This window comes from Microcebus murinus, chromosome 4 (assembly GCF_040939455.1).
Source record: "Microcebus murinus isolate Inina chromosome 4, M.murinus_Inina_mat1.0, whole genome shotgun sequence".
Taxonomy (NCBI): domain Eukaryota; kingdom Metazoa; phylum Chordata; class Mammalia; order Primates; family Cheirogaleidae; genus Microcebus; species Microcebus murinus.
Genome location: NC_134107.1, coordinates 76,506,708 through 76,520,850, shown reverse-complemented (window position 1 = coordinate 76,520,850; position 14,143 = coordinate 76,506,708). Strand labels below are relative to the sequence as shown.

At 35.0% G+C, this 14,143-nt stretch overlaps 1 protein-coding gene and 1 pseudogene across 2 annotated transcripts in view; both read left to right on the top strand.

Annotated features, from left to right (window-relative positions):
* The window catches only part of MRE11 (MRE11 double strand break repair nuclease), a 63,328-nt gene that overhangs the window by 31,224 nt on the left and 17,961 nt on the right, over positions 1-14,143 (top strand). For both annotated transcript variants that reach the window (XM_012739669.3, XM_012739671.2), the window contains 3 exons: positions 1,146-1,208; positions 7,106-7,325; positions 8,619-8,702. In XM_012739669.3, coding sequence (XP_012595123.2) covers positions 1,146-1,208; positions 7,106-7,325; positions 8,619-8,702 — 367 coding nt within the window. The remainder of the gene's footprint in view (positions 1-1,145; positions 1,209-7,105; positions 7,326-8,618; positions 8,703-14,143) is intronic.
* On the top strand, positions 11,332-11,456 carry LOC142870832 (uncharacterized; annotated as a pseudogene).

The following is a 14,143-nucleotide window of genomic DNA, read 5'->3' as shown; positions in this document are numbered from 1 at the left end:
TTCTCTTCCTGATTTTTCTCTGAGTACTTACCTTTTTGCAAAGATTTCACAGGTTCAGATATTTGAAAGGACTTACAAAACTCTTCTGAGCATACTCACTTAAGGTTTATATTTATAGGCAATGGATGTAGTGCAGTGAGAAAAAGTACAGGCAGGCATTAAGGATCTGAGAGATGCCCAGGCATGAGGTCCCAATGTCCTTATTTGCACACCTGGATTGTCACTGGATTGAACACCAAGATTTTTCAGTATTCCCAAGGATTATGCTCTCAGGTCACATAGCAAGATTGTGCAGGTTGAAAACCATCAGTGAAAAACCATCCCAGAGGCTCCTCATGGATAAACTTTCTGAGTCTAGCTAACTTGATGCTTGATGCCTTCTGAAATATAAAACTTATTTGCTACCCCTCTCCAATATATACATTAGATTATAAACTCCGTGAGGGCAGAATTTTTGACTCTTCTGTTAATTGCTGTATTCTCAGTTCCTACAAGAGTGCCTGGCACATAGTAGGTAAATATGTGCTAAATGAATTTTAAATAAATGGGGCTTTTTCTCTAACTACATAACTATATTATAAGAGCCTTGTGAGCAGGAACCATTACAAAAGAAAGCTATACTATCTCTCTTGGTACCAGGACCACAGTCAGCAAACATTCGTTCAGTAGTTGACTGTTGATAAAAGTGGATCTTTTAGGGTCCCACTCACCTAAGATAACATTTTAGAGAGCCCCCTGGATGTCTTGCAGCCAGATGCACAAGGTTGATTTGAGCGATGTAATAAATATTCAAGCCTCATCAAGGAGAGATTTTTGTTTTTATCTGTTGTACTAAAGTATAACACCTATAGAATATTAGGATCTTTTTCCTCTGCAATCTAATAGACTGTTTTCTAGTGACATTTAACATTTTGGCAGCAGGTATATAATTTTGCTTGGGGCCAGTATATTTTTTTAGAGTACATTTCTAAAATTTTAATGTAAGTAACTGGAAAAATATTTCTTATTCTTCTGTGAGACAAATTGTAGTTAAATTTCCAAGTTTTATGTTATAATGTAAAGCATTTCTTAATCAATTGTAGGCCATTACCTTATTTTTATATAACTGGAATAAACATGTTTGTGATTACTCTGTTATGATGTAGGTACGTCGTTTCAGAGAAAGCAGACAAAAAAATACTAATGAAGAAGATGACGAAGTTCGAGAGGTAATTTTTCTGCTGTAAATTCCTATGCTTATATGTCAGTTTGTTAAACTAGAATATCTAGTAGGTTTATTTAGAATAGTTGGTCCCTAGGTGTGATGGGTAGGAGTGAGCAGGGGTTGGCTAAGGATAGCTGCCTTTGATTGATTTCAGTTCAGCCTGCAAATATTCTGCCTGTTGACATTGCTTTTTTAAAAAATTTTCCTTTTGCTCTTTTCTAAAACTTATTTTATTGTGTGTGCAGGGGGGAGCATATGCAACAAGAGCCCTTATTAATTAAAATAATATCTAATTGCTAACAAAGCATCTTATAGATACAAGATAAAATATTACCCCATTGAGCTGATACTATTTTGTGCAAAAAAGAAACTGGTATTTTGGTTAGCAATGTTACCATGGGTGAATAGACAGTTTCCACCGTCTGTTCTAAGCTATTAAAATTGTCTTAAGCACCCTTATCAGTGTATTCTCAGTCTCTTTGCAGGTACCTTTGCAGGAACTATAAATTAGCAACCATTTACTTGAATTTTGGGCCTTGGTCTGGTACTTGGTGAATTCATGATTGAAATGTATTTTCTTATTTTCTAATTGTCCTTAGTGTTTTATGATGGCTATCTGGTATTTAAAAGTTATAAATTATTTATTGTTGGTTTTGATTTCATTGCTTTCATTCAGCAGACCTTTTGCATTGTACCTGTTATATTAGGAATACAAGTATGAAAAAGGTATGGTCTATGTCCATAAGATTTTTTCGGTTTAGTAGGTAAGAGACATTTGTGAAGAAAATATTTTTTGGATCCTTTTGCTAAGCACCTTACACTACCTCAGTTCCCATTTTATAAATGAGAAGACTGACACCAAACTCAAGCTCTAAGAAGAAATGATGCCTGGTTCTTAGATCACCTGGCTTAAACTTGATTAACCCTTTGAATTTTTTAATAATGGATTACAGAAATATTTATGTTTGAATGGCTCCTTTGTGTTTGAAGCTACTAATTTCAGTTTTTCTTTAATATTTTAAAAGAGAAAGAGTAAACATTTTATACAAGGGAAGAATTACAAGTTTAGATTCCCAGATATATTTTAAGACTTTTGCAGGTAACCAATGTTTCCTAGGTAATTTTTCAGCAAGCCATAGTATGTTAGACATTTTTCCATTCTCAATATACTATTTAGAACTTAGGTAGTGGAGTTTGACACTTTGCCAAATATAATATAATATAATTTACGGCTTTGCAGAGTCATTTAGCTCAGAATATGAATCTCAGTACCATGCTTAAATTATTGAAACAAACAGACAAAATTATTAGCCCTTTCATTCAGAGAAAGAACATTATGCTTTAAAGTCTCTTGTTAACATGGAAAAACTTTCAAGTCTTTTCTTTAATTAGAAATTCACATTTAAATAAAGGACCAAACAGTAAATATTAGGCTTTGCAGGCATATATGGTCTCTATCACATATTCTTGGTTTTTTTTTTTTTTTAAATAGCCCTTTAAAAATATAAAAACTATTCTTAGTCTGACCCATAGTCCTTAGTTTACCTCACCTCTAATTTCTTATATTCTATCTGAATTTGAGGCAGGGTCAATATCGTCTTTTAAAATGTATTATAATAGCATGCAGTCAGCAGAGTGAAAAGGATAACCCACAGAATGGGAGATAATATTTATAAATCATATATCCAGTAATAAATTAATACCAGGATATATATATATATATATATATTTTTTTTTTTTTTTTTTTTTGAGACAAGAGTCTCGCTTTGTTGTCCAGGCTAGAGCGAGTGCCGTGGCGTCAGCCTAGCTCACAGCAACCTCAAACTCCTGGGCTCAAGCAATCCTACTGCCTCAGCCTCCCGATTAGCTGGGACTACAGGCATGTGCCACCATGCCCGGCTAATTTTTTTTCTATATATTAGTTGGCCAATTAATTTCTTTCTATTTATAGTAGAGACGGGGTCTCGCTCTTGGTCAGGATGGTTTCGAACTCCTGACCTTGAGCAATCTGCCCGCCTCAGCCTCCCAGAGTGCTAGGATTACAGGCGTGAGCCACCTCGCCCGGCTTCCAGGATATATTTTTAAAACTTCTAAAACTCAACAAAAGAAAACAAAACAAAAAACCCAATTTAAAAAGTGAGCAAAGGACTTAAACAGACATTTCTCCAAAGAAGATTTACAAATGATCAATAAGCACATGAAAAGATACTCAACATCACTAACCATTAGAGAAATGCAAATCACAATGATATATCACTTCATACCCCATTAGGATGGCTGTTACTTTTTTAAAAAGGAAAATAAGTTTTGGCAAGAATGTGGAGAAATTGGAACCCTTGTATATTGATGGTAGGCATGAAAAATGGGGCAGCTCCTGTGGAAAACAGTATGATGGTTCCTCAGAAAAATTAAACATGGTATTACCTATAATCTAGCAATTCTACTGCTAGGTATATAACCAAAAGAATTGAAAGCAAGGGCCTTACAAATATTTGTATACCAGTGTTTATAGTAGCATGATACAGAATAGCCAAAAGATAGGAACAACCCAAATGTCTATCCGCAGATGAATGGATAAACAAAATGATGTATAGACATGTGATGGAATGTTATTCAGTCTTAAAAAGGAACGGAATTCTGATACATGCCACAATGTGGATAAAACTTGAAAATGTTATGTTAAGTGAAAAAAGCCAAATGCAAAAGGACAAATATTCTATAATCCTACTTATATGATATACCTGGAGTAGTCAAATTTATAGAGACAAAGTAGAGTAGTGGTTACTAGGGACTGGGGAGGGAAGAACGGGAAGTTACTATTGATAGGGTGTTTCAGTTTGGGATGATGAAAAAGTTGTAGAGATGGATGATGGCGATGGTTGCATAACAACGTGAATGTTCTTAATGCCGCTGTACTACATTCAAAAATGGTTAAAAAATAAATTTATATTTCACCACAATAAAAAGAAAGTATAATACTAAGATAGTATGATTTCAGATCTCCCAGAAGTGTATGGAAACATCCTTGTGATTGGCTCTAGATCTGTACTTATGAAGTGAAGTCTTAGAAGTAATATATTTCAAAGATAGCAATAAACTCGTCTTTTGTGTAGAAAAAGTAGAGTTAAAATATGATTTGAATGTAGTGTTTGAGATTATAAAAATGAAGGTACAGTATTTAGACAAATGTGTGTTTGTTTAAAATTTATTAATATGTTTTTTTCTTTTTAAAACTTTCCTTGGATAGGCATTATTTTATTTTTCCTGACTTTTTGAATACAGAATTAACTTTTTTACATTCATCCTTGTTTAGCAGGCTATAGACTTTCTTATAAGCACTGCTTTAGTTCTCCCATGTGATATGCAATATTTTTGTTATTATTTTCTAGATGTTATACAATTTTAGTTTTATTTTATAGTTTGACTCCAGTTAATCTTCAGGAGGCAGAATTTTTGCTTTATTATTATTAGCAACTTATTTTATTGCATGATGATCACACAGTATGATAATTCTGTTTCTACTCTCTAGCATTTATTGGGATTTTCCTTTGCAGCCTATTATACACCCATCAAGTTTCATAGGATCTTAAAAAGAAGTATATTTAATTTCAGAGTACAGAATTCAACATGTATCAGTTAGATCTATCTTATCAATTATGTAATTTAGGTCACCTTTTTAAAGTCTACTTTAAAAAATATACAGCTGCTTCTTGTTATTTGTGGTAGTTTTATTCTATAAAGTTACTTGTAGGACTCAATTAGCAAGTACTGAACCATTGCTCCTAGAGGAAGTACAGAGTTAGATTCCTATGAGCCACAGGTTACAACATTTTTGTCAACCAATCAATGCATAATCTTGTTTATGTGTTTCTATTTAAAGACACTATTTAAAATATGTTGTTGATTCATTAACATTGAACGAATAGCGAAGAACACTATAAATTCATACCTGAATAAAGCTTATCTAACATATATTTTCTCCATAAGGCACATCACAGACTTAACTAAATAGCACTCTAGCACTATGCTGGAGGACCATTTTAAACACCAAATTACCAAGCAAAAGCACAAAAATGCAAAAAAGTGGGAATAAATATATAGTCATGTGCAGTGGTCCTGTAAGATTGTATTATTTTTACTGTATCTTTTCTATGTTTAGATATACAAATACCATTGTGTTGCAGTTGCCTACAGTATTCAAAACAGTGACATATTGTACAGGTTTGTAGCCTACAAGCAATAGGCTGTACCATATAGCCTTGGTGTGTAGTAGGCTATACCATCTAAGTTTGTGTAAGTACATGCTATCTTGTTTGTACAAAGATGAAATCACCTAACAGACACATTTCCCAGAATGTATCTCCGTTGTTAAGCGACACATGACTATACTATAGAAAGAACACTTGTCTAAAGTACAAAAGCTAAAACAAGAAGGCAGAATGACTCATTGTTTGACCTCAGTTGGGAAGTGTGTGTCAGGCAACTCAAAATTTTCACCACTCTGCCCATGTCCGCAAATGACCATAGAAGTATCACAAGTGTTGATTTTGTGATCACAGATTAATTTTGGCAAGTAGTTGAATTTCTAAATATGGAATTTATGAATAAGGAGGATTGCTTGTACTTCATTTGGGACAGGAAAGATGAACGGAAATCTTTCTACCATTGTTTCTTTTTATTTTTTGTTGTATTCCTTAAAGTCTTTTCTCTTTGCATTGTAAGGCCATCAAGCCCTTAATGCAGTGATTTAGCTGTTATTTCACCTCAACTAAGATCATCATCATGAGGTTATATTACTTCTTACCCCCACCCCCACTTCACTCCTACTTCTATCCTGTCTGCCTTCTTGACATCTGCTTATTTAGCCCTGTTTCTCCTTACTTTATGGTATCACAGAGCTTAAAAATTATGTGATCATCTATTCTTAGACCCAGAATTTGCCATTGCAAGCAAGAGAGACTGTTGTCATGGCTTCTTGGGATATATATATATCAATTTTGGAGAGCTCTACAATGCCTTAAACTCTTCTCAGCTTTCTCCCTTAGCCAGGTCAAATATTCATTATACTCATTAATTCTTCTTCATAGCTTGTGTGTTTGTGATTGGAGCTATTTTCTAATTTTTTTGAAAATGTTTTGTTTTTGTTCTTGTTACATTTTGATTGTTTTAAGGGAAAATCAGGGCAGAATTGATTTTATTCTATTTTTAATCCAAAAATATGTATTCATTTTAGAGTTAGAATATTTGGTTAATTCTCAAACTTGTCTTTCCAGATGGTTTCTTATCAGATTAAAAATATGTGACATACTGGTTTAGATTCTTTTTTAGGCTTTCCGTTAATATAGTCTACTTAATTCTTATAAATTTATAAGATTGTTCATATTTTTCTGATTACAAAAGTAATATTTTAGGAGAAGTATTAGTATATTATAGAAAACTTGGTAATATTTGGGAATAAATAAGAAAACAAAAGGACCCATTTTATTACTCAGATAACAGCTATTTTTAGATTTTTTCTTGTTATTTATAAAGAGCCATTCTAAAAAGTAGCTTAAATGATGACAATCTCTTATAAAGGATGTGCTAAATTAGGGATGATTGCTAATATTTCTTCTAGTTCTGAAAGTTTTGAATCTGTGAAATTTTATTTTTCTTGGTAAACCTTTTCAAAAAGTCTCATTTTACAGGTATTATAATATTATAAATTGATCTGACAGGTAAGCATTAAAAAATGTTACATTTGATTGGTGGAGAAGGTCTTCATATTTTTATAGCACGATTATTGAAAAATTATATAGATAATTTGGCAACATTAAATTATTATCTGAATGACTATATTAATGATTTTCAGGATGCTGCATTATCTCTGTATGTGTACTTTCTCCTTGTTATCCCTCTCAGGCCATGAATAGGGCCCGAGCTCTCAGATCTCAGTCAGAGGACTCTGCTTCTGCTTTCAGTGCTGATGACTTTATGAGTATAGATTTAGCAGAACAGATGGGCAATGACTCTGATGATAGCATCTCAGCAGCAGCCAACAGAGGAAGAGGCCGAGGAAGAGGTCGAAGAGGAGGAAGAGGGCAGAATTCAACATCGAGAGGAGAGTCTCAAAGAGGAAGAGGTTAGCACTGAGTACAGTCTTTTGCACATTCAGACTTGACAGTTGAGTGGGAAATACAGAATTTTATCTTGTCAGAATTTAGTAATGAGTTTTTAATTCTAAAACATAATTTTCTTTTTCTTTCTTTTTTTTTTTGAGACAGCATCTGTTTGTCACCCCAGCTAGAGTGCAGTGGGATCATCATAACTCACTGTACCCTCAAACTCTAGGCTCATGTGATCCTTCTGCCTCAGCCTCCTGAGTAGCTGGGCCTACAGGCGTGTGCCACCACAGCCTAATTTTTCTATTTTTTTGTGCAGATGGGATCTCACTCAGCTTGATCTTGAACTCCTAATCTCAAGAGATACTCCCCCATTGGCCGTCCAAAGTGCTAGGTGTGAGTTACCACACTCGGCCTAAAACATAATTTTTTTAAAATTTATTTTTATAATGCATGAAGACAGTCTTTAATGCAGTTCTGACATGTACCATTTACTCAAATGAATGGTCACATGCCCACAGGGTTTTAATTGTTCTTAACACATATTTTTTAAAAGCTTCACTGTGTTTTCTCACAGTACCTTCTGGGTACATTTAATGTTATATTTGCACTCACATGTCAAGATAATAGGCAAATATGAGTTGTTAAGGAAATGGCTAGCTAATAGCCATTGGCAGGAAGAGGAAAATTTCAGATCCATCAAAATTATTATTGTCATTACTGTCACAAGATACAAATACCCACATGCTTATAAAGTGGGCATCATAAAATTTGTTTAAAAGAAAAAACTACCCCCAGACAATTTGATTTCTAAAAGTAATCATTAACATTATTTTCCATCATTGTATTTAATGTAACATTATTGTCATTGAATAGTTCAAACAAACATAAAATGGTGATCCAGTGCCTTCCTGACAAATTATATAAATCCATCTCCAGGGATATTTTTAAATTGTTTCTATTAAATATTTATCCATAGGAATTTTATGCTGGGAAAATGAATCGAAATTTAGTTTAAAATTTCCAGGGAGAGAAATCCCCATCTTCTAATGATGATTTTCATTATCCTTACATTTACAAAATTTTTTCTTAAATTTTACTTGGACAAATATGAACCAAATATAGTCTAAAAGAGTAGTCTCTGAAAATGGATTGGTCAGATGGATTGGTTTCTTCTTATATGTGTCTTTGGGTTTTTATAAATAAACTATTTTATGTAACTTTATTTAGCTTTCATTTTGCTATTGTGTGTTTAAAAAAAAAAAAAACCTTAGCTACTGATAGGATTATATATTGACTGCTCATTCTAACAGCAGGCACAGGTCTGGAGACCACTACCCGGAGCAGGAGTTCAAAGGCTACTGTGTCAACATCTAGAAATATGTCTGTTTTAGATGGTAAGTATAAACTGCAAGTTCTTTATCAATTCCAACATGGGGGACCAACATAATCCCCATTAGGAACCCTCATTTATTTGTGTCACCATCATTGGGAGACTTAAAAGAGCAATTAGAATCACCAGATAAATTATTCCTTAAAATATCTTTGCCATGGCCGGGCGCGGTGGCTCACGCCTGTAATCCTAGCTCTCTGGGAGGCTGAAATGGGCGGATTGCTTGAGGTCAGGAGTTCGAAACCAACCTGAGCAAGAGTGAGACCCTGTCTCTACTATAAATAGAAAGAAATTAATTGGCCAACTAAGATATATAGAAAAGATTAGCTGGGCGTGGTGGCGCATGCCTGTAGTCCCAGCTACTCGGGAGGCTGAGGCAGTAGGATTGCTTGAGCCCAGGCGATTGAGGTTGCTGTGAGCTAGGCTGACGCCACGGCACTCACTCTAGTCTGGGCAATAAAGTGAGACTCTGTCTCAAATATATATATATATATATATATATCTTTGCCATGCATCAGAGCTATTAAAATGGGTAAGCTTCAAAAATTATGTTTGTAATTCCTTACTTTTAGACAAATTTTATTGTTATCACCCTTTGAGGCAGTTAGTTACTATACTGACAGTAGTTCAAAGAGAGGGGAACCACCTCTTAATGTGCTGTTTTCTTGCTTTCCCTGTGCTGCTTCTGTCTGTCTCTGCTGTCCATAGAGACAGGTCAGGTGAGCTGCACTTGAAAAAAATTATGACTAAGATCTTGGAATTAATTTGTGTATATTCTGTGGTCTAAAAATTGGCTTCAACTTAAGGGGATCTATTAAACTATTTTTAATATTACAGTTTATGAGATCAGCCTAAGTTGTTAGTCATATTTATTACAAAAAGTATACGTTAAGATAGGTGGTAATGTTTTTTTCTATCTAGCATTTAGAATATATTCGCATGTATTTTATTTATATTATCTATTATTTGAGGTTAATTGTTTTCTCACTTTTTCAGCTAGGATTAATTTTTGACACACTGGGGAGTTGAACTGTTAATAATTCTCCCAAGATGAAATTTATCAAGGGTAAAAAGTATAAACTGCATTTATGTCCATAAGGACAGCTGCACAAATAGAGTTGTGAGAGGTATGTGAGTTTAATAGCAACCCAGGTGAAAAAAACTTAGGTCAGTAAGAGTTGTGCAGGTCAACCTAACTGTCCAAATCTATGATGTCTTAAGCAGTATTCATAGAAGTAGTGAGCCTCCACAGTGAGGAAGTTCTCCTGGGTACTGAATTGGATATATCATGCCAAGAATACTGTACTTAACTTTGGAACTATATTTCAAGAAGGACATCAACTACATAAGATCATTCAGAAGAGAAACCAAATAATGTAAAAAATGGTTGAAGGGACTTGGCGTATCTACCCTGGGAAAGATTCTGATCTTTCCATAGAATATGTTCTATCATGTGAAAGGTGAAATAGGTTTAATTTATTTAGTCCCAAAGTTAATGGTTTTAAATCTATTTTGGCATATGGATTGTCTAAGAATCTGAAAGCTACGTCTTCTCTCCCTAAATAAGTACTCACATGCAGTTGCACTCAATTTCAAAGGGTTCAGGGACGCCTATGAAGCACATCCATGTTCTCCAGATTAAGGACTCACGGCTCAATGAGGATGGATGGAAAAAACTAGAAGCAGGCATGCTTAAGTTTATCATCTGATAGAATGGACCCAAAGGCTTAAGAACAACTTTCTGTCCCCTCATTTTACAGATGAGGGAACTGAGCTAAGCAGTTTTGTCCTGGGTTGATAAAACTACTAATAGTAACAACAATAGCTAATATTTATGAAATTGCATGCCTTTTAACAGGTCTGTGGGGTAGATACTTATTATATTATCGCTGTTTTACAGAAAAGGAAACTCAGACTTTGGAAACGTAGGTAACTTACCCAAGGTCTCATAACTAGTACCAGAGCTTGAAATGATCTCATGTTCTTTGGACTCCAGAACCAGCAGTTGACCACTATAGTCATTTCCAGAGCAAGATAAGATAAGAAACCTGGCTACTGGTTCTCAGTAGAGGGGTCTTAGCATTATACAGAATAACCTATCCAATTAATATAAAGATGGAGTAAGCTACCTTGGAAGGAATTGAGTTGTCACTCCATTAAATGAAGTTTTTGACATTTATTGGATGACAGCTGACATTGGAGAAAGGATACAAACATCAAATTGATTAAATGTCTCTTGAGGAACCTTATCAAAAATTCTATTGGTGTATTTTTACTCAAGTATTATTCAGTGCTTCAGAAAAGCCAGCTAAGATCCTTCACTTTTGACTTCAGAAACAAGTCTTTATTGCCATTTAGGAAATGGCATACAGAAAGATGCCACTCCATTCTTGGTAGGTCTCATACAAAGCAGAGAAGATAGAGAGAGAGGACAGCCTGGCAAATTGACAGGGATCCAGGCAGAGTTCAACTCTGAGTTCAACACTTGGCAGCCTTGTGACTTGAGACAAGACACTCATCTCCTAGTTTATTTACATGTGAATTGCGAATAATTACTGTATCAGGTTATTCTGAAGATTAAATGAGCAAAAAGCCTGGTACACAGTAGGCATCTATGAAACGTTATCATTATTAGTCTTCTGGTGCTTACCGTAGGCTATGATCTTAAACTGACTGTATAGAAGGAGGAGGCAGAGTAAACCTACCCCCATGCACCCCAGCCCTGTGCCTGGTCTGTATTGTGAATGGGGGGACATGGAGTTCAAATAAGTGAATGAATGAATGTTAGTTATTGTTACTGTTATAAAAAATAAGAAAACAGGAACATGGAAAAAGAGTGAATAAAATATGAATACTTGTATGTTAAACCACCAACAGTTGGATAGCATGCAACTGACAAAGTCATAGATGTTGTCAATTACCCACCTTTACCTGAGCCCAAATGGCCTTCTGTAGTACTGGCTTAATTGTTTCATATGAAGCTTTCCTTGACACACGAATGGAATTAATCACTTAAAGTGAGTCTTTGGGTTTCCATTGTTGTTAAGAAATCAGATACCAGTTAAGCTTATTGCTTTTTTTTCCTAAGTAATCTTTTTTTTCCCTCAGCTTGCTGACTTTGGTGTTCTTTAGTTTCACTATGACGAATTGAAATATGATGTTCTTTTTTATCCTCCTTAGGATTTATTGGGCTTCACGAATCTGTGAATTGGTATCTTTTATCATTTCTAGAAAATCCTTAGCTATTATACCTTCAGATATGATGTCTATGCCATTCTTTTTTTCCTTCCTTCTGGGTCTTCAATTAAATAAATACAAGACTTACTCTGTCCTCCCATGACTCATAACCTCTTTTGTATCTTCTGTTGTTTTCTCTTCCTGTGCAACACTCCTAGTCATTACTTCTGATCAGTCATCCAGTCTACTCATCTATTCTTTCAACTGCCCTTTTAATTTTTAATTTTTATTGTATGTTGGGGGGTGGTGTAGAAATTCTATTTGTTTCTTTTTAAACATGCCTTGTCACTTTTAATAGTTTTTAAAAATTCCCTGCAGATATTTTTAGGTCTGTATTTTTTCATGTGTGCATAGTAAGGATATTTGACTTGCATTTTGTGTCTAATAACCTAGTGTCTGAATGTCTTTGGCCTCTTTCTGTTGTCTCTAATTTCTGTTTCTGTTGGTTCTTATTTATGGCGACTTATTTCCTTCCATGCTTTGTTATCTGTCATCCCTAGAAAATTATCAGTAGCCATAATTAGACACCTTGGATGCAGCTGTCTTCCTCCAGAGAAGATTCATTTTGTTTCTCCAACCTTGTAGGGCACCACAAGTCTTAGACCACTTTGAACTAAATGTATAATTTGAGAGTATTTGGACCAGTCAGATGATACGTGCTTATGAAATCCTGTTTACCTCTACTTCTCTGTTTAACCATTGGGGTCCTGTCTGTCCTAAGGAAAGAGGGAAATGCATCAGAATTCCCACCTGGGGCAAATCTTGGTTTATAGTATCTCCCCACTCCCCTCCAGGACTCTCAAAACTAATGTTAACATTTTCCCAGATTGAAGGTGAACTCAGGGAAAGGACTCCACTTGCCTCTGTGAGTCTAGCTTTTGTTCAGTTTTGGCCTAGTAATTCCTCACTATGTGATCATCTCTTAAATGGCATTAAGAAGTTGTTTGGGTTTTTTGATTTTTAAATATTTGAGGTAGCATTTTGGGTAGTCTGTCTGGATAACAGCCTACAGTGAACAGATGCAGAGGTTTTATAATTATTTTCTGTATTTAAAACACATGTGTGCTGGTCGGGTGTGGTGGCTCACGCCTGTAATCCTAGCACTCTGGGAAGCCAAGGCGGGCGGATTGCTCGAGGTCAGGAGTTCAAAACCAGCCTGAGCAAGAGCGAGACCCCGTCTCTGCTATAAATAGAAGGAAATTAATTGGCCAGCTAATATATATAGAAAAAAAATTAGCCGGGCATGGTTGTGCATGCCTGTAGTCCCAGCTACTTGGAAGGCTGAGGCAGTAGGATCACTTGAGCCCAGGAGTTTGAGGTTGCTGTGAGCTAGGCTGACGCCATGGCACTCACTCTAGCCTGGGCAACAAAGCGACACTAGGTAGTGTCTGAATGTCTAGCTATAAAATTGGTGATGTTGTGCTGACTTCACAGAGTAGTTATAGTAAATGAGCTTAAGTATATGCAGTACTGATCATAGCACCTAGTAAAAATTCAATAGATGCTTGCTGCTAATAGTATCAGTGGCAGCATTTTCCAGTAAGTTTATGGAGATGTATGTTATATAAAGCATTGGTCTAAATGTGTCTTTTATCTAACTGATTTGATCTCATGGTTTTGCTAATTTAACTGGTTACTTTCAATATTGGGCCTTTTTTAAAAAAAAATGAACTGATTTTTTTAATGTGAATTTGTGAAACAGTTTTATCAGGTTAGATGTGATGTTTTGTAAGCCTCTGGCAAAATAACCATAGGATACTAACTCTACTTGCCATCACTATGGGGCAGAAGCAACAAATCAGACTATAAATTCTGGATTCCTATTATAAGTGGAGGAATGAAAAAATAAATAAAGTCAAATTCTATTATAACAAACTCCATGGAGTATGGAGATTTATTGATGTACTGAAATTTTACTGGGAAAGGAACAAATTGCACTTATATAAGAATTGACAGCCCATATTTTTCCATTGAAGTTAGTAAAGGACGGTGACTAAGCAAATAAAAGATAGCTCTGAAGCCACTACCTTCACATTAATTTATCACTATGAGTGCCACTGCTGCTACATTTACTACTACTAATCGCCACATATTTTGAATGCTTTCTACCTGCTAGGCACTTGCTTAAGTTATTTATATTAACTGCCTCTTATCCTGTCAACAGTTATCTGCATGAAGTATTTTGGTATTAATATTAACATTGTTTTA